The sequence below is a fragment of the Paraphaeosphaeria sporulosa genome (genome assembly GCF_001642045.1).
Source record: "Paraphaeosphaeria sporulosa strain AP3s5-JAC2a unplaced genomic scaffold CC84scaffold_3, whole genome shotgun sequence".
In the NCBI taxonomy this organism is placed as follows: domain Eukaryota; kingdom Fungi; phylum Ascomycota; class Dothideomycetes; order Pleosporales; family Didymosphaeriaceae; genus Paraphaeosphaeria; species Paraphaeosphaeria sporulosa.
Window position 1 is genome coordinate 2,288,755 of NW_017253362.1, and position 24,388 is coordinate 2,313,142.

General features: G+C 54.3%; 9 protein-coding genes across 9 annotated transcripts; 5 read left to right on the top strand and 4 right to left on the bottom strand.

Annotated features, from left to right (window-relative positions):
• Positions 1-4,606: 4,606 nt before the first annotated feature.
• On the bottom strand, positions 4,607-5,554 carry CC84DRAFT_585002 (uncharacterized protein). Its single transcript, XM_018186780.1, has one exon. It carries the CDS (start codon positions 5,212-5,214, stop codon positions 4,642-4,644), a length of 573 nt encoding a protein of 190 aa, XP_018039046.1. The 5' UTR covers positions 5,215-5,554; the 3' UTR covers positions 4,607-4,641.
• Positions 5,555-5,761: 207 nt separating this feature from the next.
• Positions 5,762-6,587, bottom strand: CC84DRAFT_1085127 (uncharacterized protein; the record flags this gene model as incomplete). The annotated part of the gene is made up of 2 exons (XM_018174087.1): positions 5,762-6,184; positions 6,387-6,587. The coding sequence occupies 2 exons, from the start codon at positions 6,585-6,587 to the stop codon at positions 5,762-5,764; spliced, it is 624 nt and encodes a 207-aa protein (XP_018039047.1).
• A 760-nt stretch (positions 6,588-7,347) lies between these two features.
• On the top strand, positions 7,348-8,197 carry CC84DRAFT_1215160 (Phox-like protein; the record flags this gene model as incomplete). Its single annotated transcript, XM_018182699.1, has 4 exons — positions 7,348-7,754; positions 7,811-7,905; positions 8,029-8,086; positions 8,134-8,197. The coding sequence occupies 4 exons, from the start codon at positions 7,348-7,350 to the stop codon at positions 8,195-8,197; spliced, it is 624 nt and encodes a 207-aa protein (XP_018039048.1).
• Positions 8,198-8,947: 750 nt separating this feature from the next.
• CC84DRAFT_1174129 (uncharacterized protein) lies at positions 8,948-10,695 on the top strand (the record flags this gene model as incomplete). The annotated part of the gene is made up of 3 exons (XM_018180077.1): positions 8,948-9,479; positions 9,527-10,087; positions 10,178-10,695. 3 exons carry the CDS (start codon positions 8,948-8,950, stop codon positions 10,693-10,695), a joined length of 1,611 nt encoding a protein of 536 aa, XP_018039049.1.
• Positions 10,696-13,054: 2,359 nt separating this feature from the next.
• CC84DRAFT_1174130 (uncharacterized protein) lies at positions 13,055-14,014 on the top strand (the record flags this gene model as incomplete). The annotated part of the gene is made up of 1 exon (XM_018180078.1): positions 13,055-14,014. One exon carries the CDS (start codon positions 13,055-13,057, stop codon positions 14,012-14,014), a length of 960 nt encoding a protein of 319 aa, XP_018039050.1.
• Positions 14,015-15,520: 1,506 nt separating this feature from the next.
• Positions 15,521-17,558, bottom strand: CC84DRAFT_1240080 (uncharacterized protein). The gene is made up of 3 exons (XM_018184005.1): positions 16,754-17,558; positions 16,701-16,705; positions 15,521-16,536 (listed from the first exon to the last, which is right to left on the bottom strand). The coding sequence occupies exons 1-3, from the start codon at positions 17,455-17,457 to the stop codon at positions 15,722-15,724; spliced, it is 1,524 nt and encodes a 507-aa protein (XP_018039051.1). The 5' UTR covers positions 17,458-17,558; the 3' UTR covers positions 15,521-15,721.
• A 1,476-nt stretch (positions 17,559-19,034) lies between these two features.
• On the bottom strand, positions 19,035-20,603 carry CC84DRAFT_1215164 (uncharacterized protein; the record flags this gene model as incomplete). The annotated part of the gene is made up of 1 exon (XM_018182700.1): positions 19,035-20,603. The coding sequence occupies one exon, from the start codon at positions 20,601-20,603 to the stop codon at positions 19,035-19,037; it is 1,569 nt and encodes a 522-aa protein (XP_018039052.1).
• Positions 20,604-21,264: 661 nt separating this feature from the next.
• CC84DRAFT_1141590 (ubiquinone biosynthesis hydrox) lies at positions 21,265-22,958 on the top strand. Its single transcript, XM_018176332.1, has 2 exons — positions 21,265-21,679; positions 21,726-22,958. The coding sequence occupies exons 1-2, from the start codon at positions 21,358-21,360 to the stop codon at positions 22,883-22,885; spliced, it is 1,482 nt and encodes a 493-aa protein (XP_018039053.1). The 5' UTR covers positions 21,265-21,357; the 3' UTR covers positions 22,886-22,958.
• Positions 22,959-23,098: 140 nt separating this feature from the next.
• CC84DRAFT_1162573 (ChaC-domain-containing protein) lies at positions 23,099-24,381 on the top strand. The gene is given in 5 exon segments (XM_018178025.1): positions 23,099-23,294; positions 23,348-23,398; positions 23,413-23,414; positions 23,526-23,612; positions 23,684-24,381. The coding sequence occupies 5 exon segments, from the start codon at positions 23,189-23,191 to the stop codon at positions 24,143-24,145; spliced, it is 708 nt and encodes a 235-aa protein (XP_018039054.1). The 5' UTR covers positions 23,099-23,188; the 3' UTR covers positions 24,146-24,381.
• The last annotated feature ends 7 nt before the right edge of the window (positions 24,382-24,388 follow it).

Sequence of the window (24,388 nt, forward strand, 5' to 3'; positions counted from 1 at the left end):
GCAGCTTTCCTTTTACAAATCGTCTTCTGACGTCGCCCAGTAGATCACGATTGTAGTGACGCGCTGGGCGTAGTTGCGTCGGAACACAACGACGCCCACAAATAACTTCCTATTCGTGCTCCGACTGCGTTGAATTGTGAGGTAGACTTAGGGCTGAGAATCTTGTAGGCGACAGCGTTTCCCTGTCCCTTTTTCTATCATCTTTTCCAGACAGTGGCGCGCTCTGTTGGTATACCACGCTTTCTTGGTGTCAGGGCCACTGAACCACATCTCTGAGATTAAATTACCGTCATCATGGGCACTATTTGTTTTCTGGTTGCAAAACGTGCAGGCAGAAGTATGCCCCGGCTCGACATATCACCCTATACCTTCTCATTGCCTCCAGATCACTAGGCTACAGTGGGTGCCGGGTAAACTCAATTATCTTCACAAGGGCTAAAACTTTCCCCGCGACTATGGTTTGATTTACTCGAAAATTCGATTGAGAGTGCAACGCCAAGAGCACGCATTTTCTACCAAATGTCGAGATTTTCTGATCTTGCGTGCTTAGTGAATGTTAGCAGCGTTTCAGCTTTTGGAATCGTTTCTGAAATCGGAGCGCTAAGCAAAGAAACGGAACATGACACGGAATGGCTTGGTTATCTGGGCTCTGACAGGACACAAGTTTCAATAGTGTTTCTGCCGAGATCAGAACATTACGCGAAGACACCGTGTTTCGCAAAATTTTGCGAGCATTCTTGGAATAATCTTTCTCGAAAATACCTGGACCTGACTGTGAATATGGTCTCGACGAAGTGCTCCCTTTCGAAGCGGCATTCCATGTCGGTCAATTTACTGCATGTTTGGTAAACACTTATAATTATGAGAACGTACAACATTATTTGGCTCAAGGAAAGTATTCTAGCATTTCAGATGACAGTTGTACATATTTAGCGTGGCGATACAGTCCCAATTCTCCACGTCACCGGCATCCATTGCAGTCCAGAGATGCCCCCCCCCCCCTTTCCCCCGGCCGGCTCCAGGCAACATAAGCGAGGCATCCCGCAAGCTGAGTCAAACTCGCGACTCCGATTATTGGAGGTAGACAGTGCACTTGAAAACAATAAAATTGGTATTTGGCCAACTCGCCATCGAGATAGAGATTTGATAGCTCAAATCCGATAGTCGAAGAGCCAGGACTGCATCACATCGTTGGTTTCAGGTCATCTTCTTAATTATGCATGGATTCCAGAGGATGTAAAGAGAAGAACAACAAAGCTCAGCACATGCAAAATTATACTGCTCTGTTCGTGCCAGCAGACTTTCACATGCTTAACTAGTTTCCTATTCTGAACCCTAAACAGGCAGAGCCGGACAACATCAAGCTGTCCTGTATGTCTTTTATTCATGTGATTCTAGTTCAGTATGTCGAACAGAGGAGATGACAGCATGTGTCCGTTCGTATCGTTTTTTTAAGTACAGACCCAACCCACATGCTGGTGTACCACAACATTTTCTAGTAAGGAAGAAAACCCGAGCTAGATCAGATAGATCGACTTAGATCGACTTTCTGCTTACAACTACAATTTATTGCGAGAGCAAAAATGCGAAAGAAGGCTAACCAGTCCGAGAACACCTGCATTTGTCGTGTACCACAATTGTTCGAGAGACCGCGATCCTCCACATCGCGTTGGTTTGGAGGTAGGAAACCAGAGCGACATTATAGCGCAGACGTTGGTCCGCTTCTAGGGCTTCATGCATTCTTCAGTAGGTGGGTGAAGCATGAAACAACATGGCCATACTTCGTATTCCTTTCGCGCAGGACACGCTTTACATCCAGGTTCTCTATTGACACTTTCTGACGCAACATTCCAACGCTAGGGACATCTCACATTGCTCAAGGAAGTTGTCGTTGTGGATGACTGGCTCCAAGATATCGATGAGCATGAGAAAGTGAACAGAACACTATCGCAGTTGTTGTTCTAATTTTTCGTACGAACATGCTGCATATCCACGTCCTACTTGAGCTTTTACACACTGAAGCACAGATCTGCGAACATGGACTTTTGTGATATGATTTTGCGTCCTGCACTGACGGACTCCTGAGACAGTGGAGGAAGAGTGAAGACCAACAAGACACCGTCGTGCGCTCCTGATATTGGTTCCGGGAAAGGGGTCTCCAGCATGTGGTCCTTTTTAGAAGGATATTAATCGCAGAGCGCAAAAAGCACCATGGAAGTCGCACGTAGATGTTCCAGTCATCCTCTAGATCATCATTTCAACGACAGCTCAGGTCGTGCACCACAATGTCGGTTGCTATCTGACATTCTTGTCAACACCTAATCTCACCATTCACGAGGCGTCGGGCAGACTTCAGACACAAAGCGCAAAGCTGACTCACATGTTGTCCTGTGCATCTTGTTTTAGTATGTCTCAAAAGATGCGAGGATGCCAGTAAAGACGTTGCATCAAAGAAAAGAACCGAGCAACCACATACAACTGTGGCAACTTCCTCTTTTGCGCGCGGGGAGGTCCCACATATCTTCAATACAAAACGAAATTCTAACGCAGAAAGTAGGCTGACAAGTCACGAGTAATTCTTTTGTGAGTGCTTTGAGATCCCGATGTTCCACCCCGCCCACATAACGAGTACCCAGGGTGGCTATATTGTTGTCGCTCTCCAAGCAGTGAAGGGCAGCAACCAGAAGAGTCGCTAGCTTTATTTGCGAAAGCAAAGTGAGACAGAAGCATCTGTTGATGGCGTGGGACTCTTTACGCGCAAGGACACCCGGACATGAATCTTATACTGCACAGGTTTAATAGGCAGAGTCGCAGGCCGGACACATGCGGCCAATCCAAGTGGATTTTTCATCCCCAGCCTCTCACCCAGCTCAAATTTACACCTTCCTGGTTTGTCGTTAGTCACGTCGTTCTTCCAAAAGTGAGGTGTGGAAGCCAGACGTGTCTTAAGCTCCATGCGTAAGAGGGAAGCAAGACAGGCGCATGGACGCATAACAATCACTTTTTGTCACTCCCAAGGCACTCTCGCACATGGCGTCTGTACCACTGATCGTTTGGACGCAGAGATGTCCGCCAGCCAGATGGTCCATGGCGATTATATTCTTGGACCTCGAAATCACACCGCACCCCCCACATGTCCAGTGGTTGAAGTGACTTTTGGTCATGTCGCTCTCTGAACAGTGAAGTGAAAAGGCCGGGAGTATGCTCAGCTTCAAGCTTGCGCAGAAAGACATGCAACAGCATAGCATCGAGGATTATCCCTCTTTTGCACGTAGTGATCTCTCACATCTTGGCGAATGCAAACATCTTTTGAGTGCAAAGACGCAGACCGAACACGTGGTCCATATCGTCGATTGGTTCGACCACAATCTCCGGCGTCGGGCACATGCATATTCTCGCAAACTTTTTAGACTCCCGCGCGTTCAAACTTTTGAGAATCAAGCGTTCTCCAGGTTTCCAGATGGGGGAGAAGATGCCATGGACAACATGGAGATGATGCATCTTGCGTTTTTGCGCGCGAGCAGTCCTCCACATGCTTCTTTTAATGCGCTTTTCCAACATGCAGAGACGCATACCGACAAATAGCTCGACTTATTGGTTGTTTTGACCACGATCTCCCAGCCCAAGCACGTGGATCAATTTTTGCCCGCATTTTCAGACTGGCACCCTTGTAGAGTGTTGGGAATCAAGTCTCCCCAGCTTCCTGCTTGAGAGGACAAAAGACGGGTGACGACATAGCGGCATTTTGAGTCGGTTACTCGCGCGCCGGGAAACTCGGCATTTCTCTTTGCTGAGATGGGTTCTAAACGTAGAGGCCCAGACCAAACACATTTCTCCTTTTCCTCGAATTTTGGACTCCAACCTCCCCCACCAAACCATGTCCACATTGTCCGGGCTTTTTGGATAACGTACCTTTTTTAACAGCGTGTTGAGCAACCGTTTTTGTGATGCCGTTGTCTTTATGCAACCCGGAAACTTTGCAGAGAGAGCGAACAAGACTGCGTGTGGTTGTCGCGCGTCATGTTGCGTTTAGACTTTTGGCCTCAAAGACTTCGACCGGACACATGCGGTTTTGCTGCTACTGATTTCAAATCCCATCTCCCGACCAAACCCACTTCGCCGTCTTTGTGGCTTTTTTTTTTTTTGGACATGTTCCTCTCCCGCCAGAGTGCTGGAGCAAGCATATGTTCCTGGCACCGATGTTCTTGTCCAAACACCGAGGAGACAAAGAACTCAGCAGCACGACGAGCATTGCGATCGTCTTCGGTACGCAAGGCACGTCCTCGACATACAGCACGCGCACTTCTGTTTTGGGACGCAATGAAGCAGACCAAATATGGGAACACATTGACGAGGCTTTAGACACCGTTCCTCTCCTTCCCCCGTACGGTTCTTGGGTCGCTCATTTGAGACACCACGCCCGGGCACCACCCATGTTCCTTCTCGGCGTGGGTTTGGACACTACTCCTCCATTCCTCCATACATCTTTGCATCCGCTTTCGTTTGTACACCACCCCCCCAACTCCTCCACACGTCCTTCGGCTTCGTCGATTTTCAAACACCACTCCTAACTCCCTCACATTGTCCTGTTGGGCCTGTGTTTCAGACACCACTCCCCCACCTCCCACATAGCTTGTCTTTTCAGACCAACCCACCCCCTCGACGGTGTACCGATCTTAAAGACGCAAAACCCCTTCTATGTATGCACTCCAGCCCGGCTCCCATCATCATCAACCCAACAGTAATGGTGATGCCGCACAGCGCCACAGTCACACCACAGTGCCACAGCCTCACCCCTCTATCCGCTTCCGCACTGCATCCCTTGGGCCCAACGCGCCTCCGTCTTCCACTCGGGAGCCACGCTACCACAGGGTCCACGGCAACGCAGGGTCCACGCGTGCATGCATTCGCACGGCCACGCTCCCAAGGCGGGGCCGATTCCGAGAGGTGCAGTCGTCGGCCTGAGACGGACTGCACACACCGCACTCGACGTCCAAGCCCGAGTTTCCCACCCTCAAGCCCCGACTCTGCGCACGTCGAATGGGGCGCCGAGACGCGATGTCTCCCTTCGGCGGTTCGTCGGCGCAGCCCTGTTGCACCCACCGCACTGCTGAGATGGCGGCTCGCTTCGCTGCCTCGGCTCGGAAAAACAGGGATGCAGTGGACCCTGGGGTAGATTGGCGGGCCGGGACACAGCAAGGGAGGGAATCCCATCGCCGCATGGGGTCCGAATCTCCGACCTCGTCGTGGGTAAAATGTTACGGCGAGGAGCTCGGGCTTGGGCCGGTAGGTTGTGTTCACCGTTCACGCATCGACAACCGTAGCACAGATAGGGATCGGGTTTCTCCACTGCACTGCACGACGCAGAGGAGGAACGTGCGTGGGTGCGTCTTCCATTACTCATCTTCCATCGCTCTAGCTAATTCCCCCTTTGACCTCTCATTTCTCTCCTCGCCCATCGGCGCCTCCTCCCGCCACGATAGAAAATAGATGCCAATCCGCTCGAGACAGCTCGCTCAAGCACCATGTATTAAACCCATAAGGTGATGTAAAAGGATAGTGAGGTTTCGGCCAGACAGATACATGCTGGCCATGCGAGGAAGGACCGACGAGACCCAAGCGACAGGGTATATGTAAGAAGGAAAGGACAGGAAAGCGACAGTAGACGTGCCGAGCGCTATGCATAAAGGACAACCAGACGTGTGGGATATGATGGAGATGGAGATGCAACCTGAAGCTCCATGCTGCAGATGCGAGACGCTCATAGCAGAGTGAGCGACGCGAAGATGCCGACAAGTGTGACGGCCATGCCGTAGCTAGCGCCGAAGCCGACGAGCGTGGAGGCCGCGCCGGCGGAGTCGGGCGAGGTCGTCTGGCCAGCGAAGCCAGTGGCGGGGAGGGTGGATGAGGCCGAGCTGTCGCTGTCGCTGGTGCCAGTGGGCTTGGAGGTCGATGCGTGGGAGGCGCTGGACGAGCTCTTGGTAGCGTTGCCCTTGAAGGGATCCTGGGCACCGCACGGGTGGTCCTTGCGGCAGGAGTCGGCGCAGGCGTTCTCCCCAATACCGCAGCCGGCGACGCAGTTGGTGCCCCACTGCTGGCAAATGTTGTAGGGGAGTGTTTGCGTGTACTGGGTGAGGTTGGGGGAGATGCCGTTGTCACACACGCACGAGGCCACGAGGGTGTCCTAGTGTTGGTGTTAGCTGGTGGTCCGGTGTGATGCAAACTGGAAGCCGCGACCCGACGGACAGACAATCAGTGGCAGATTTCAAGCACCGGCTCCAATCTGCAGGCTTTCCGCCCGCAAACATGAAAGGTGATTGTCTGATTTGAGTGCTGGCATGCCTGGATTGAGGGCGCCTCTGGCAAGGCTTTGGAGATGTACGTACCGAATCACACTCGTTGCTGACCGTGTTCATGCTCGAGACGCCAGGCTGCTGCAGGCAGATCTGCGGGCATGACGCCTTCTGCTGGTCGCACCAGTAGGACCGGGTCGACTGCTGCACAGTGTCCGGGTCGATGGTGTACTGCTCCTGGGCGGCCGAGAAGCCAGCGACGGCGAGCAAGCCGAAAGTGAAAGTTGAACGCATTGGAGCTGTAGAATCGAGGTCAGTGTGTGTTTTTGCAAGTGGCGGACGGTTGACAGCTGGAATGCACTTACAGTCGTTTGGAAGCAGGTGAGATGCGAGGAATTACAAAGTGTATTGTTGAAGCGAAAGTGCTGGGTAGAAGAGGATTGGAAGAAACAAAGTCTCAGCAGCTGCGTGTGTCCCAAAGCGAATGACGGCGATCGTGAGGAGAGCGAGCAGCAAGCATCCGGGGAGGAGGCCCGTTGATAAAGAAGGGAGAGGCCACTGCTACGCACCTACCCACTGGCACGGACCCGCACTTGGATCGAACATTCGCTAGCCCGGCGCCGCACCCGAGGCCAGACTCAACACCACCTCCCGTTTTGCGAGATTGAGGTTGGCAGTGCGGACGGGCGGGCAGCTGAGAAGGGCGGCGTGCAGGCCGCGTGTCTCGCGCTGCGCTCAGATGGAGCGTGGCCACAGACGGATGGATGGTGCATCTTGTGCGCCGTGGAGGAGAGACAAGCTCGCAGAAATGCTGCAGGGATGCTGCGGGGCGGGCAGACGAGGCTCGGCCGATTGGCCACTCACAGCGCGGGCAGGGGCCTCAATAACAGACGGCGCTGCACGGGACCGGCCAGTATTGATATCGCCTCGCTCTCTTCTCCTCGACCGCAACCACGGCCTGCTGCTGCCGGCGGCTCTTGCACTGCACTGTCTGCTCCCGTCCCAGTCTCCCTGCGCTGCACCGCCCCGCCAGTGACAGAACCCCGCCTGATGGATGGAGTCCCGTGATGCACCAGCCAGAGACGAACCCGCCACTGCCACTGCCGCTGCCCGTCCAGAGCGCAGCTCCATAGTCCCGCCCTACTGGCAGCGGCACGAGCGCAATGCAAGCCGCCAGAGCTCCTACTCGGTCGAGGCGCGCGACCCCATCCGCCTCGAGGACCACACCGACGAGGGCTCAGAGCAGTGCAAGGCGCTCTGGGCCAAGCATGTCACCATTGATGATTACGTCGTCGTTGGGAGCGGCACCACGCCTGCCCTGGGCGCTTATGTCGTCTGGAACATAACCGTGGACACACTAAATGTGAGTGCAGTAGTCGCCCCAAGCTCGTCTCCATGCTGCCTGGGGCACTCGACTGACCCGTCCTTCGACCAGGGGAGTCCCATGAAGATAATCAAGAGGTAGTCGTTACCGTCCAGCTGCATTGGAAACGGGCATGGCTGACCTTGCTCTCCAGGTACTCTGACTTTGACGACCTGCGGCAGAAGCTGGTGCAGACATTCCCCCACCTGGTGGGCGCAATGCCGCCGTTGCCACCCAAGTCTATCGTCTGTAAGTCATCGACTCCGGGCCTGCCGCACTGGCTGCAGTGCATGGCTGCGTGATGGCTGCACCCGCGGCCCAGCTCACCCCACTTGCCCGTTTCGGCATCGTCCATATATTGATCCTCTGCAGCGCGCTTTCGCTCCAAGTTTCTGGAGAAGCGGAGAGTTGGCCTCGCACACTTTCTCAAGTAGGTCCACAGTGCATCGCGCTAGCGCACATTGCTCATATTTTTAGCTGCATACTGCTTAATCCCGAGTTCGCCGGCTCGCCCGTCCTGAAGGAGTTTCTGTTCGAATAGCGTGGTTTTGTGTAGATATTCGTTTCTTCGTGTACATGTGGCACCGGACGCCTCCACCTTCTGTATTCATCCGCGTTTCAGATATACGCCAGCGACTTGCGAGATTAGCGGCATCTGTACATAGCATCGAGCGTTCTTGGTGAGCTGATACCTCTGGTTCTGCGTGGGACGACGGCGGCGTCCACATGCATTGTTGGGCAAGCTAGGTAGAAACTGGATCATTGCGTCGACGATTGGCTCCGTGGAGCAGCACAGTGGGACGGCAAACGCTTTGCCTGTGCATGCTCACGTCCCATGTCAAGCAGCCTTGGAGCCGTAGACTACATATGTCGCTCGCCTTCGCTGCGAACAGCCAGCAGTGACGTTATGTCTGAGGCGCGACCTAGCGGCGATACCCTTGCCGGCGCAAGGATTGGCTGCGATGCATCGTGGCGTCGTACCGGCCATTCTGTGCTCGGAAAATCTCCAGCTGTTTTGATATCGATATCGAAAAGTCGACGCTGCTAGCAGCCCCGGAAGCTCTCTGTCGTGCGCTGACCTGCGCTGGCTGCCGCAATCGCATTGTGACGCGCGAGATTCCCATCCTACAGCAGCGTTTGAGCTCGCCTGGCTCTGGCAGTCCCGACGGCACCCCTAACGCGAGTGCCTTCACCAAGCCGCGCGCGACACTCAATGGCAGCCCGCAATAGCTCGTGATTCTCTCCGCTCCGGTGACTATGCGCCAGCACGATGCTCAAGGCAATCAACACAATGGCCAACTTGATCCGGCCAGCGGCTGACCGCAGGACCACAACGCACACCCGATCGCGCTCCCCGCCGCACGAGGTCGCAAAGCAGGCCGCCATCCAGCAGCAGCAGCAGCAGCCGCCCGCCGCGCCCATATCCACGCGCCGCCCGTCCAAAGCCCTCGCGCAGCCTGCAGACGCCCCCAATGCAAGAGACGCCGCGTCGCCCGCCCGTGCCAGCGCGCGAAAGCGCTCCATCGCCGACGTCGACACGCCCGATGCGCGACCGCAGTCAAAGGCCAAGCAAAGACGCTCCTACGACGACCTGTCGACGTGGGCAGACGATGCAACAAAGAAGCTGCACGGCAATGTCGACGACGCCCCGTCCGGCGCGTCGACGCCCAAGCCCCAGGACACGCCCGCCGCCATGGCCGACAAGAAGAGCCTACGCAGCAAGGGCTCGGTTCGCAAAGCCAGCGTGCTGGCCGAGATCTTCACTCCAGACGGATACGACGACATCTTGGCGGGTTTCGGTCCCGTCGACAGCGCCGAGAGCAGTACGTCTCGGTCGAGCGAGGGCACAGGACAGCGCTAACCGTCGCAGATGCATCCTCGATAGGCAGCGACGACCAGATCGCGCTGGTAGACGAGCCGCTCACGGCCGCCCAGCTCGCCGCGTACCGCGAGACGCTCAGGGAAAAGGCCGCCCAGGCGCGTGCCAAAAACCAAACCGGCGAGCCAGCCCCCCACCACGTCTACAGGCCGCTCCCGCCCGAGGACTACTCGCCGTACGCGAGACTGCCCGCGGCTGCAGACCCCCTCGCAGATGGCGTCTCGCGATACGCGAAAGAGCACAAGCGGCACGAGCGCGAGGAGCGCAAGGAACGCAACTTGGACGTCGAGCGGCACCAGTTCCGCATGTCCAAGGCGCCGGCCGTGCTCGAGGAGCTCGAAGGCGACGACTGGCACAAGGTCTTTGTCATTGACAAGAGCGAGCGCAAGGCCTGGGAGCCGAAGCGCGCGCACGTCATCAACCTGCTGCGGACCGCGCTCGCGAGGCAGGACGCGTTTCGCGATATTGAGCTGAAGAAACGGCGGCGGGAGAAGGAGAGGCGCAAGAGGGAGAGGGAGGGGACCGAGGACGAGGACGAGAGCGAGGACGAGCGTTAGTCACAATTTCTTTCAATCATCTCCCCTGCCCTTCCACCTCACCCGGGAACACGAACGAACAACGAACTGACGGATGTGACTGTAGATCCCAAAAAACGCCCGCCCCGCCACCCCAGGCCCTCCAAGCCGCACCCCTCTCCACCGCCAGTATCACCACCCAAGCGCCGCCCGCCCCGCCCTCAGGGCTACATCCTCGACATTCCTCCCGCGCCTGCCGTCCCGCCCACCCCCTTCAAATCCTTCTACCGCCCCGGCCAGCGTCCCGCCTTCCCCAATCCCTCCACCCACAACTCCAACACTAACCCCTCTACCAACGCAAATCCCTCCCCACGCAAAGCCACACGCTCCGCCGCCCCGCCCCCCTTCGGCGTCCCCTTGCCCCGCATCTTGACCATGGTCGACGACGAGGTGTTGCTCGAGATGCTCAAGGCGGACCAAGAGTATGCGCGCGAGGGCCTGCCGACCGAGGAGGCGCTGCTAGAAGATGAGCGGAGTTTTTCCGTGTTTGTGCTGGGCGGCGAGGTAGTGCAGGCGCAGTTTCTGCGGGAGAACGAGAGGATGCGGCGGGTGCGGCGGAGGACGAGAGCGAGTGGCGAGAACTGAAAGGGTAGGGGAGCTTGTTTTTATTTTATTTTGAGAAGCCTATGCGGGGAGGGGATACCCTGTTCGAGTCGTTTGGGCTGTGGGTGAATGGAGGGATGAGGTGGATCTGTATACCACGACGGATGCTTGGCGAGGTGTATTATATCTGGTGTATCGTATCTGTGAAGTGGAGACGAGGCCGCATTGTGCATGGCTAGGCCTGGGTTATTCATTCATGCACTTTCTTCCTCTCGTACAGTCGTATCGAGTCGCGTGACACAGCGCAAACGCCCACCCCAGCCGGTCTCAATCTGACGTAGACTAAAGAGAGATGAGATGCAGAAGCGGCATATAAGCCGCGCTTCTCTCGCCCTGAGATGCCCTCTTTACGCCTCTGCGTCGGTTGCGCTGGGGAAGCAAAGCCTGATGTGATTAGAAGCTATGCGCGGCGTGCGGGTGGGACTAAAATTTTGAGAAGCAATCGTCAATGGAGGGGAGGGGAGGCAGTGCAGGGATCAGATCCACTGGACATGGAGGAGGTTGGACTAAAAGGGCCGTTCCGAGAAGCAATGGAGAGGAGGTGGGACTGAAAACTGACACGCCGAAATTCATGGGAGGACAGAGGGGTGCGGGTCTATCAAAACGGTCGTGCCTTCAAAGTGTTGGGACCAAGAGGATGGTCGTGGGGACTATCATCGCCTGCTGGCACCTCGATGGGGAAAGAGGAGGGAACAGGCTCAACTGGGACCCAAGGCTAATGGTAACAAGAAATATAGAGATGTATGGTGTTGTAGGATACCTACCCTTGATGGGATTGGAGGGGGATCGAGGACTCAAAACTTAATCCATATAGATGATAGGCAAGGGAAATAAGCTAGGAAACCGAATTAGTCTCGGAGACACTTGATGGCCGAGGCAAAGGGTGATCCGAACAGTAGAGCAAGACTATACATGAGTAGTTGTGGAGTCAGCGACGAAAAGAACATGAATTCGCAGTTCATGGGGAGAGGATGCGTGACTTAAAACTGTGGTAACTCCGCCCTATGGTTGTGGGGGATTTTTGAGACTCAAAATGGTACTGGTTCTGGGCATGTGGCATGGAAGTGTGTTGGGTTTTGAAAAAGACATACATTGACCCTATGGGAGTGGTGGGAATAGAGATAAAAGAAACAATGATAGGATGAGCTATGGAGTGGAGAGTATCAAGAGCCAGCATATTTTATTCGATGAGAAGGGCAGGGAAGTGCTAACTCGAACCATTACGACCAAAGTTCTATGTGAGTTCTCCTCTAGAACTAGATCCGCTAAATAGGCCATTCATGGGCAGGACAGAGAATCTCAGCTATCTCAAGGTATTCAAAACTCTCACGCGTGAACGCTTTCCCAAATTCTCTAAATGAATCCGACTCCCTTGGAGACTACTTTCACGCCTCTCCACAGTTTGGGTGTTTCAAAGCTGACAATGAACAGCTCATGTGCTGTGCGACTGGGGGAGACTCAAAGAGACACTGGACCGATACCACGGCGGAAGGATAGGAGTGATGAGACTTAAGTGATCACCAACAACTTCTCCCGTGATTCCCCCTGGGGACGAAAAACTAATTGACGTTGTCCATTTGGATGAGGTGAGATATGCCGCCCGAAACCGCGACGGAAACACATGAAACCCTTACAGAGCTCCCGATGTTAATTCTTTTCTCCTGCTGGATATGTTCTCACATATACTACACTGAGTGAGCGGAGAACATCAAGAACGAGGATTCATGCTGTATGGGTGCCAGGGAAGTAATAGTGCAAACAAGAGAGACGATAGGAGGGGAGGTGTCGAGCCATGGCACGAGCGGAGACGTGTAATGAGACGATCCTGTTCAGCACTATGAACGGTGAAGTGGATACACTATGCGCAAGTAGTGCCGATTGCTATGTTAATAGTCAAGGTAAAGGTAAAGTAACTGTGGGTCCAGGGATTTTTTGAGATATGCATGGAGGCACGTGATATGATTGGCTTATGTGTATAATTATCGCGCGTGGGATTGTACCCCTGTCGCAGGAGGCGGACTATACCAACGCCTTGCTTCGCCTACTCAAGTCACTGTAAGCAGAAGCAAATCATTATCGCTTAGTGCTTAGTTTCCAAGGATGCTTCCAATCTCCGCTAGTCGGACTTTGCGGTGGGTGGCCGCGTCGTGAATCGAAAATATGTACTTATGAACTATTTCTCCTGGTCCTTTCTGGAACCCTTGACTAAACTTATTTCCCTTGTCAGTAATTGTTATAAGATGCTGTAGAGGTGTTATCCACTATTCACTATCATTTTGTCCAGATCGGAGCAGGTCTCCCGGTTATCTGACCTACTACAGCCCCGTAACATCGAAGCAAGATGCGTTTCTCTAGCAGCGCAAGTCTATTTGCACTAGGCGTATTTTTCCTCAGCGCCCTCGGCGGTCCGCTCAATGGGCAAAGCGCTAGCTCTGACGCTGTGGATACCGTACTCCGCAGGGACGTGGCCACTTCCCATATCGAAGCAGTGTCTATGAACGTAAGGGCCATTTTGCCTGCAGAAATTGAACTCATACCTCGTGCGCGAGTGCGAAAAGGTAGAACCCGCGCGAAGTCCAAAACCAAATCGACAAGAAAGAAGAAACTCAAATCAAAGATCAAGCCACGACCCACAAAACCAAAATCCAGAGCAAAGTCGAAAGGGACAAAGACGAAATCCAAGAACGCACCAAAACCAAAAGCCTCGCAAAAGCCGTGGGAAAAGCCTGTGCCAAGCGAGGCCACCATCGCAAGATACTGCAACGTGCCCAAGGACAAGGCGCTTTTTTGGTCTGGAATGTGGCCCCAAGGCAGCACGTCTAATGGTGACTGGACACCCAAATTAGTCCTGCAGTATGCAGCACAGAAAGGACTAAAGCATGACGAGTCGGTGTATCCTAAGGGCTACGTGCGCAGATACACGAGGCCGAATGGGAAGCCATACAACAAGAAGAAGGAACAACTATTCGCTCAGCGATTTTCAAAGGTTTTTGCGAGGAAGTCGCGGGGCGTGGTACATGTGATGGTGCCGTGGAAGACGGGCCCAAAGGCGGGGAGAGTCTTTGCGAAGGACGAATGGCCAATTTTGAAGAGAGCCCTCAAGACGGGGAAGGTAACGAAGATTATACAGGTTAATCCGGCGGACTTTGGAGAGACAAGAGAGTATGACCCGAAGAGATACGGTTTGAGGAAGAGAAACGGGGGTGGGAGGAAAGGAGTTGATTTTGATATTGACTTGGAAAATGTCCCGTGGGATGTGAACCTCGATGCGTTGGAGGCGATGTTCGATAAGCAGGGGTAGGCATATAGAGAGCAAGTAAGGATGGGAAAGGCGCGATTCTATTCTCATCGGGCCCTGAGAAAATGATCGGTCATCGAACACCTAGGGTTAGTTGGTAGATGTGCTAGTATAACATAGAATGATGCTTTTCTTCCATATTAGGCGGTAGATTCAAGAATAATATCATATGCCCAAGCTTTACACAGGTATCCATCCGATGACAAGATCAATACTAGATACTTACTTTCGAGTCAACTATTGCCAGCCTTGATGTGCTCCATGCCCCAATCCCAATTGACTCGTGGAACTTCACTACTAGGCGTTATGAGAATTCTTTAGTGTCAACGGAAAATTTGATCATCCTGCATACTGTGTGCCGCAACAGTGGCAAAGAATAGCTTTTGCGTGTATCTTAGCTCCAAATTTTCGTGTGCTAAAAGCTTTCCACTTCCCTATACTTAAGTGAAAAGTTGCAACGGCAAGTAAAGAGTATGGAATCAAAGTGCCCTGAATGGCTTTAGGGTGGAGAGAGTGAGACTTTGTTTAAATATTATCTCCAGTCACCATGGAATGGGTTGGGGAGGAGAAGCAGAGATCTGGGGCGCAAGAAAGTCGTTCGAAGCCTTCTGAGGCGATGGGAGCGGTACGATCCGAAACGCAGATATTAACTAGAATGTGGTGGTACAAAATGCGGTGACCCAGGCTGTAGCGGTCCAGCAGAAAGAAGTGTTGCGGAGTAACAACAATTAGCGACGTATTTCATGGGGCAAGAGAGATTTATCATGCGCGAAGTTGTTTGCACAGAATTTCGCGCAACATAGTACGAGTGAAGACCGTAGGTCAATCAGCATTAGCGGATATGTTAATTGGCTTTCTTCTTGGATTCGTGAAGTCTCGTTGGCCAGAGCCTTTGTGCTCGTGAAATAGTACAGAGGTGGCGTCAAGGAACATTACACAAGGCGAGTCACAGCCACATGTGGGAGAGGAGCTGTCTGACTAAGCATCCAGCTGTACGTTGAGGAGGAAGGTCAAATTCATTGTCGTCTATGTAGACAAGCGATTATATTTTGTTGTAATCTTATGCATGCTGTGGCACTATCCTTCGAAGAACGCCTCGAGGCATGCTTTGTACCCATATATACTCGTGCTTGGTTGATGCTATCATGCGTGCCAATGCTTTAACTTAGCCGAGGAATGAAAGTTACTCTTATCTGAACACAAATGGATTTGACTCTGTTAACTCTGCGACTGTATGCCTAACGAGCGGTCGATGCTGTACCTGTGTGTTGCAGCGTTGCTCGCACAATGCGCGCACACAAAAACGTTTAGGAAGTTCTATGCTTCTTTAATAGCTCCATATTGAGGAAATATCGACTCTTAGGGTACTTTCGTTTTCTCTCACCACCAAGATCTCCGACGGTGCGGTGACGTGGCGTAGCCAAGAAGAAATCTGACTCGGGCAGTGAGAAGAGAAGCGCAACTAAGAAGACACTTGGTCCATCTTTTAGGTGTCTATGAAAACAAGGTACTATTGTTCGCGGATCCTGAGACTCGCAGAACCAGAAACGTATGGACAAAATGCCTCGCCAATCCTTGTGTATCTTGCCTTAACTAGCTCCTCCAAGTGCACTCCTTGAACAACAATTATATCCTCCATTATTTATTGATGGCTGCGTTTCATATTCCAATTTCCAATTTGCAGGTAGCCACGCGCGATCCACGATGCATTCATGCGTCTTGGGCCGCAGAACTTCGAGGTAAAAAAGGACTACCCTTCTTTTGATCAGGAGACGCATTGCCAGAAATCGACGGGGCACGTCTTGTCCGGGTCCGCGGACGGCCTGTATCTTCCTCCCCGAACGGGGTAATTCGAAGGCCTCTGCTGATTCGCCGGATCTCTTCATCGGCGGCATGTATTTGGGTTTTCTGGAGTACCCAGCCATGGGTGACAGGTTCTGGATCACCTTTCGTTCGCATCTGCACAATCTGTGGCACTATTATAGTGTCATCCTGCGCATCAGTAGTCGCGGGAGGTGACGAAGAGCGCTTCTGGGTCTCCACTGCAGCCGGCAGCCCGACTATGTACCAAGGGTACTTCGCAGCCGAAGGTCTTTCTTCAAAGCTCGGTTCGAGCTTCTCCTTTCCGCGTTGTATCTTTTTCCACAGATCTTGGAATTGAAGTAGAAGGTCGTCGAGCGCTTCGCAAAAGTTTTCGAGGTCGTCTTTGGTATCAAAGAGGATATCTACGCGTACAACGTCCCTCAAATCATCTATGATCTTATCAATTTTTTCCTGGTCAATTTCGTCTTGGTAGTCGTGCTTCATGGAAAGAATAATGCCTCTGGCATACATTTCTTTCAAGGGGTCTACCGTTGCTTGGTAGCGGAGCAACTGTCGCAGGCCACCACGCTCACCCAGCACATAGGTGGGCTGGAACAGGAACTGGACCATGAGATTCGCAAGGGCACCAAGGACTACCGCTACGCGCATCTCTTTAGCAATTTTGGAATTGTTTTGCGGAAGCGGAATCCGATTCTTGAACACTTTATTGTCGTTCAATTTCGACCAGTCATTCTGTGCATGCGTAAGCTAGGACTCCAGTCTGATGTGCATAAGCAACCTGCCTCAAGGACAATATCAGGTAGATTGCACCCGATATATCCTAGTATCAAGGCCGAAACAGACTCCCACAGGGCCTCTAGCTGACTTCTTCTGCGGGAGTATTAGCAGATTGGCCAGAACACACGATCGAGTACTTACACTGCTGGTAGGTTGAGTGACTCGATTTTCACGGTGAAACCCTTGTATTTCTCAATCTTCTTATTCGCCTCGACGGCATCCGATAGGTGCTTTTGCTTCTCGTTTGCCTCTTCTTGCAAGGATCTGTTTAGAGCAATTGCGTTGTCTTCCGCCTTTTTCAATCGAGCCTTCAAGTCGTTTGCTTCATTCACTGCAGTCTTCCGCTGCGCGTCCAATTCTGCAATCTGAACATTCTTAATCTTGACACTCTTTTTCTCCGCGCCATATGCCTTTTCAAGGTCAACAACTTGAGCCTGCGTCCTCTTCAGCTCCCCCCGAAGCGCCTCTATACTCTTGTCTTTCTCCTCTGAAGCTGTGTTCAACGCTGCCACCCCGCTTCGTAATACTTCGTTCTTATCGCTCCATTGCTGATGTCTCTCCTCAAACTTGTCGAAAAGCTCTTTATTGGAGGCACGGTGAGACGCTTCACACGCTGCCAGCTGGCTTTCCAGCGCATTGATTTTGCCGTCTTTGTCTTTGAGATCGGCCTCCTGCGAATCGACGCGTTCGACGAGTTGTGCGAACCTTCCGAACCCGTCTTCCCTTGAGATCGCATGGATGGCTTTCCAGAGGTCCTGTAGCGCCGGCATATCTTGCGATGCTGCATCGATGTTACCGTCACCTGGCTGGACTCCATTGACGCGAGGCACTGATTTTGTGGCCATTGTTTTTCCACTGATTGTAGCAGACCAGGAATTGGAGAATCTAGATGGTCGAATTTGTGCTCATGAACTTTTATAGAATTGTTAGCTTTTATGTCCGTAAGGCAGGATATCTTCAAGACTCGGCGAAGAAGCCGTCATCGCTGGCAGTCCGATAGACGCTGCATGATGTTGTTGAGACGTTTCGTAAAGGTATAGGTTGTATCCATCTTCGTGACCAGATGGTGTGGTGAGTAAATAGCTCATTGGCTTCAGACTGCCACAATGGTTCTCTGCGTCTATGGCCATTTGCCTTGCATAGGAGCACGACCCTATCAGAATGTCGACATACAAGGCTGTGAGTCTTCTGGCGGAGCTTTACCGGTGAAACCGCAATGTGGGAGTCGAAGATCATCATGTGCGTACAGCATCCGGCCGTGGGGTGACCCGATAGGTAGGCAGCAAAGTCGTGTAACGGATAGACGCTCGTGAGGCTGTCTTGTAACAGCGAGCTTCGGGCCGAGTCTATCTCGGCGCATGCAATTACCTTGGTATAAGGCTTTTTCACGTCCTTCGTCTGTCTGTCCGGCTCCGACATCTTGGAGGCATTCCCAGGTATGCCATTTTGTCAACGACACATGAGCCAATGGTTAAGATTAAGAGTTCATGCATTGTCATCGAAGGAATTACCGATCTAATTGAGAGGGGAATCGACAAGATCATCATGTTAGCGACAAGCCAGCGCGTATTCACCAGCAAGGGCTGTTGCCTAAATCATGCAGTATCTACGACTCGCCGAGCCACTCATTTTATCTGGCTTGGAGAACCTGAGTGCAATCTTGTGGACCTGTCGTACCATGACTTGAGCTGTCTACCTGCACTCGAAATCGATAGTACATATTTGGGGTTGATTGCCGATCGTATCAAGCTAGCATCATACGATCCGCGTATGTAGAGGCACGGCGGCAACTGACACGTCGCATGCATGAACGGGTCGTGATGCAAGCGACGCGCTTAGCGACGTCGGAGACACGGCATGTTGGGGCAGGCGGCCGGGAACGTGGCAGAGCATGAGTGGTTCCACCAAGGATCAAGCTATACGGATGGAAAGCTCGATTATTTGCTGGCTCGGTCCGCAAAGCTACCGTCAGAGGAGCACGGGAAGGAAACGCGCGGCACCACCGTGGCGTGTAGAGCCGGTGACAGGGTAGAAAGACCCCAATCACAGCAATGGATGTTTCCGTTGTGGGATCGACAGGCGCTACCCCAGCCGTTTGCCTGCATGCAAGGCACGTCAGTGGTCATGTATGGGTACCGATTTGGTGGGTGCGCGGATATTGCAAGACGCGATAGGTTGCAAATATCAGATTCTTTCCAGCTCGCTGTTCATATGCTTAGGTTGAGGCGATACGTAGTTCACAAAGTAGACTCGAACAAAGATAGCTGCCATGAGGATACTCACAGAGTTCCTCATGGTAAGAAGAGTAGCACGCAAGCGGTAGCAGATGACATAGATCAAGAGGTGCCATAAAGTTTTCAAGAACGAAGAAAGTGTGTTCTATACGCCACAGCCACCCGTCTGTGTCGGTTCCCCTCCCTCCCTACCTACCTATATCCCTTTCCCTCTTCATCTCCCCCTCCAGCCCCCACTTTCCCTCCCCATCGCCCCATCTCATCGCCGTCCCCACATATCCAAACCCCTCCATCCCCTCCATGCCCTCTAACGCGCTCGCTTCGCGCCGCAGACTCCCCGAGCGCCTCAACCGTAGTTCCCGTTCGTCGAGGGAGTCTGCGGCTGTGGACGGCCGCGTATCGACGTCCGCGACTTTGAGATGGTGAGTCGAGGTTGGCGGCGAAGGGATGAACGATCCCGGCATCTGCATCAGTGGTGCAAGACCAGGACTCGGCGGTGCCCACAGCTCCGGCCTTTCACTATTAACCTCCGCCGGATCGATACTGCGACTCGCCGGACACACGTCCATCAACATAGCCCACCACGGAGCCTGCGTGGGTGAATGCGAGCGGGATGGCGTGTGCAGTGCTACGGTGCTTGAATTCGCTGTCGGGGGCGGCAGCGCGAAGGTCGGGAGCGAGACGTGGGACGTACTTTCTACCGAGGAGAGGGAGGGCAGGACGCCGATGATGGAGGTGGATGGAGATGCGGCCTCTGATTGTTCCCAAGGCGCGACGGCGTGTCGGGTTGAGGTGCCGGCAACGGCAATGTCGGTGTACTTTCCGCTCCCACTGGAGGGAGGCCCAGTCCCGGGGCGCCTGAGGGAGTTGTGGCACTCATGGAAGCTGGACATCTCGGTGTTGGGATCGTGGACTGAGCGTTTGTTCTTTGGGGTCGGCGGGGGACTGTAGCCTATGATGCTGTTCCCAAAGCTCTGGAATATGGAGGGTTCGTCGGAGTTGATGCTTATTGCCGCGGCTGAGGCCTTGCGGGGCTTGCGCTCTGTGATATTGGGGTTGACGAGGAAATCTAGGCTGAAGCCGCCCAAGTCGCCCAGGGGAGACCTGTTTGGCGTACTGGCAGGTAGGGCGCCGCTCATGTAGATAATGTCGTCAGGATCCGAGGTGAAGAGGGACTGCGAGTGCTTAAGGGGAAAGCGCTGCCGCAGGCCAGTGGCGTGATCGTCCTCATCCAGAGGGGGCGCCGGGAGGTGTGGATTCTCGGAAGTTGCAGAGTCTTTCCGCTTGCCCCAGATAAACTCCATAAGGTGTTTGAGAGAGGACTTCCGCCGTTCCGCAGTCACGTGGCGTCTCTTTGCAGCGGGTTGCACATGTTCCTCCCGCTCTTGGTCCTCGGGTGTTTCTGAGAGGTGCTGTGGTGGGGCAGCAGATGAATTGCTACGGGTCCGCTGCGGCGTGAAGATGTGGAAGACATTGGAGGCCTTCCTGGAGAGCCTCCTCGTCAGTGGTCGGTCGCAGTCGTCTCCACTTTCCGAGGAATTTGAGTCGCGGTGGAACGTCCACGGATTCGTGCGTTTCCTCTTTGGGGGATCGTGCGTGTAGCGCTTGGATTCATCTAATTCCGGACTGATAGGCCGCGTGAATGTCGGATATTCGTCCGGCGCGACTTGGTCTGGTGGGACTGCCGCGCTCTTGCGGCGTGATTGTGCTTCGCGGCCGCTCCTGATGACAGAAGCAAGGTGCGGAGGGGTTGCCATGGTGGGAGGAAGGAGAATATGTGATGAGATGTATGAGTCGAGTATAGACGTCAGAGAGGCAGAGATGGAAGGAGGAATGTAGATAAAAACGATCGGAATGAGGTCAAAGGGGTTCACCGTTCACGAGCTCGAAACGAGGCTGCAAAGGGACTGGGGACTCATGCGACACCGAGGGGAGATGCTGGGCCACATTCTTGGGCTTCTGAGCTGCGCTGCCTCATGACGAATTGGTTGAGCAGATATCTCCCAATAAAGGCTGTTGCGATGGGAATAACGGCTCGAGTGGACACTGCGACAAGGGAGTGGGAGCGAGTGAGATGTATAGCATTGCAATTCGGACTCCCACGGCCATGGTGCGAAGGTAGCGTTGCATGGTAGTTGTTGAGCGGCGGTCTGGTGATTAGCTAACTCTGTGAATGGTGACCTCGACGATAGCCTGGCGTGTTTTAGGTCGATTGCTATAGACTGTGCCTGCATAATGTAACATTGCCGTAGCGGCGAGCCGAAGCCGTTGACCGCGTGGGGCATGGCGGTGGAGTGCACGATGGACGCGGATGGAGGACAAACACGTGAAGGAGCTTGGGTCCGAAGCTACCTGAAAAGACACTAGCGTGGTTTAAGCTCGTCATGCCATCATGATGGTCGCAAACGTGCAGACATTGGGCGGAACGTCGAATAGCCACGCCCAACGTTGCCCTTTCAGCACGACGCCAATTGCATTCTCCCCCATGCAAACCGTCTAGCCAGGCACGTGATGCCTCCTCGGATTCCCTGCAGAGCGCACCGGGCCGCCTGCCCCACACCCGCCGTGCGCTATGGAATACGGCTGCAGCGGAGACTCGCATCAACCTCTGCCAGCGCGCCCGACATATACGATGTAGTATGTGTTGGTGGTGGACCAGCCGGGCTCAGCCTGCTGGCTGGTCTGAAGGCCTCGCCCATCACAAACGGGCTCAAAGTTGCGCTCATCGAGGGGCAAGATTTACAGAAGAACCGCTTGCCCAAAGATGCGAGTCTGGACAGCTTCTCCAACAGGTGCAGCTCCCTGACACCGGCGTCTATGAGGAACCTTCAAGGCAAGCATCGAATATCCGCACTGCGCGCAATTGCTAATTCCAGAAGAAATTGGCGCATGGCGACACGCGAATGCCGCGCGCATCCAGCCTTACCAGGAGATGCAGGTCTGGGACGGCGTCTCTGATGCCCGCATATCCTTCGACTGGGACACGGCGCGGTCCCTCGGCCCTCGCACACCGACCCAGCCCACGACCATTGCATACATGATTGAGAACGTCAATACAGTTTCTGCTCTTTTGGGACGATTGGAAGAGCTGGGCGGCGTGGACATCTTCGCCTCTACGAAAGTAGACGCAATCGAGCTTGGGACAGACACAGAGCAGCTCGACCTGTCGTCATGGCCTGTCCTCTCGCTCTCCAACGGGAAATCACTGGCAGCCAGACTGCTCGTGGGCGCAGACGGTGCGAACAGCCCGGTGCGTACCTTCGCCGGCATCCCCTCGCGCGGCTTCGACTACAGCAGACACGGCGTCGTCGCAACGCTCAACCTCTCCTCCCCGGGCTGGGGCGGCCCAGACCACAAGATCGCGTACCAGCGCTTCCTCCCCAGTGGCCCCATCGCCATGCTCCCTATGCCCGGCAACTTCGCCACCCTCGTCTGGAGCACCACCCCCGAGCGCGCCGCGAAGCTCAAGTCCCTCTCCCCCGCCGACTTCACCGCCATGGTGAACGCCGGCTTCCGCCTCTCCCCCACCGACCTAGAGTACCTGCATACCCTGCCCTCAGGCCAAGCCGAGGAAATTGCCTGGCGCGAGAAGCACACCCCCACCAACGAGCGCGGCCTTCCCGTCCGCGTCACTGACGTCCAGGGAGGCAGCGTCGCCTCCTTTCCGCTCCGCATGCGCCACGCCGACACGTATACGGGCGAGCGCGTCGCTCTCGTCGGCGACGCCGCGCACACGATACACCCGCTCGCCGGCCAGGGGCTCAACCAGGGCCAGGGTGACGCGGCCGCGCTGGTGCGGACTATCTCGCATGCGGTGCAGTCGGGGCAGGACATCGGCAGCACGCTTGCGCTGGAGAGTTACAACGAAGCAAGGTATGCGGAGAACAACGCCATGCTGGGCGTGTGCGATAAGCTGCATCGGCTGTACAGCGTCGAGTCGGGGCCGGTTGTGGGACTGCGGAGCTTGGGGTTGCGGGCTGTGAATGCGATGGGCCCGTTGAAGGGGTTCTTCATGAGTAGGGCGGCGGGCGGGGTGTAGATCTATATCCTGTAACTATAACTGTACACGTAGACTGGTTGTAGACTGGCAATGTACGTGCAAATTCATCTGCATGGCATGACACAATTTGCTGCACTCGGTAGTCCCTTGAAACTTATTCTGAGTCTCGGATCGTTGTGCTACGCTCTCGCGCCATCGCTCGCCATCACGTCCGCGGCGTTCCTGCGCCATGATTGCTCGACTTCCTGCTTGCCCCGCCAGCGCCATCTCGAGCTAACCCCCCCACGACCACATTCGTAAACAACTCCCTCTCTCGCAACTTCTCTCTCAGTATCGCCAATCATGGCAACCGAAAACCATGCCCCGGGTCTCGCCACCTTCGGCCAAAACGACGACTTCTGGCTCTTCGGCTACGGGAGTCTGATTTGGAAACCCCCGCCGCACTTCGGTACACATCACACCAACCTCTGAAAACGCAGAGAGGATATTGACGGGACGCAGATAAACGCGTACCCGGGTACATTGAGGGGTATGTGCGGCGGTTTTGGCAGGTATGATTGAAGAACCACATGTGTGAAAAGAGTAAAGTGTGAGGGACGAGTGCTAAGGAGTGCCTAGGCAAGGTATGCTCTCGCTCTCAGAGGCTAAGGGAAGATGGGACTGACCAGGTCGGACGGGCAGTGAGGATCACCGCGGCACACCAGAAGCACCAGGCCGCGTGGTGACCCTAATCGACCGCGCACACTGGGAAACACTGACGGATCACGTACGTCCTCCCTCCTTCTCTCCCTCCCACGTAAATGGTACGGGGAAGCTGATTTTGTGGGTGGGCGATAGCACGAGCCCACCGAGCGCGTCTGGGGCGCCGCCTACCACATCCCGCGGGAGAAAGTCGCTGAAGTCCGCGAATACCTCGACATCCGCGAGATCAACGGCTACTCTATCCAATTCACGCCCTTCATCCCTTCTTCCGCGCCCAGCACGCCGATACAAACGCTTGTGTACATCGGTCTCCCCTCGAACCCCCAATTCCTCGGGCCCCAAGACCCGGACGAACTCGCAGCCCACATACTCAAGAGCCGCGGGCCGAGCGGGGAGAATAGAGAGTATTTGTTTCAGCTGGAGGAGGCACTGCGAGGGCTGGGAGAGGGCGCGAGGGATGAGCACGTGCGGGATTTGGTTGAAAGGTGTAGGGGGATAGAAGCTAAGGAGGGGAGGAAGGAGGTAGAGGGTGATGTGGTGGGCGAGAGGCTGAAGAAGGTGGGGAGTACGGAGGAGCAGGAGGAGGTTGAGAAGTAACTACTTGGCTTATTTGGGCAGCGAAGCGTCATACTGCACAATAGCTGGAAGAAATTAAGCCGACTCTAGCACACCTTAGCCTGGAGGCTCTCGTGGTGTGATACAGTTGTGGATGTGTTATCTGATAGTGAGTCCTGACATTTTATAGAGACACATGGGTTTGATGGGTACCTGCTGTGCTGCTGAGAAGGAGCTTTGCATACTTGGAGAGACTAGATGACGGCTTACTGGTGTGTACAACGA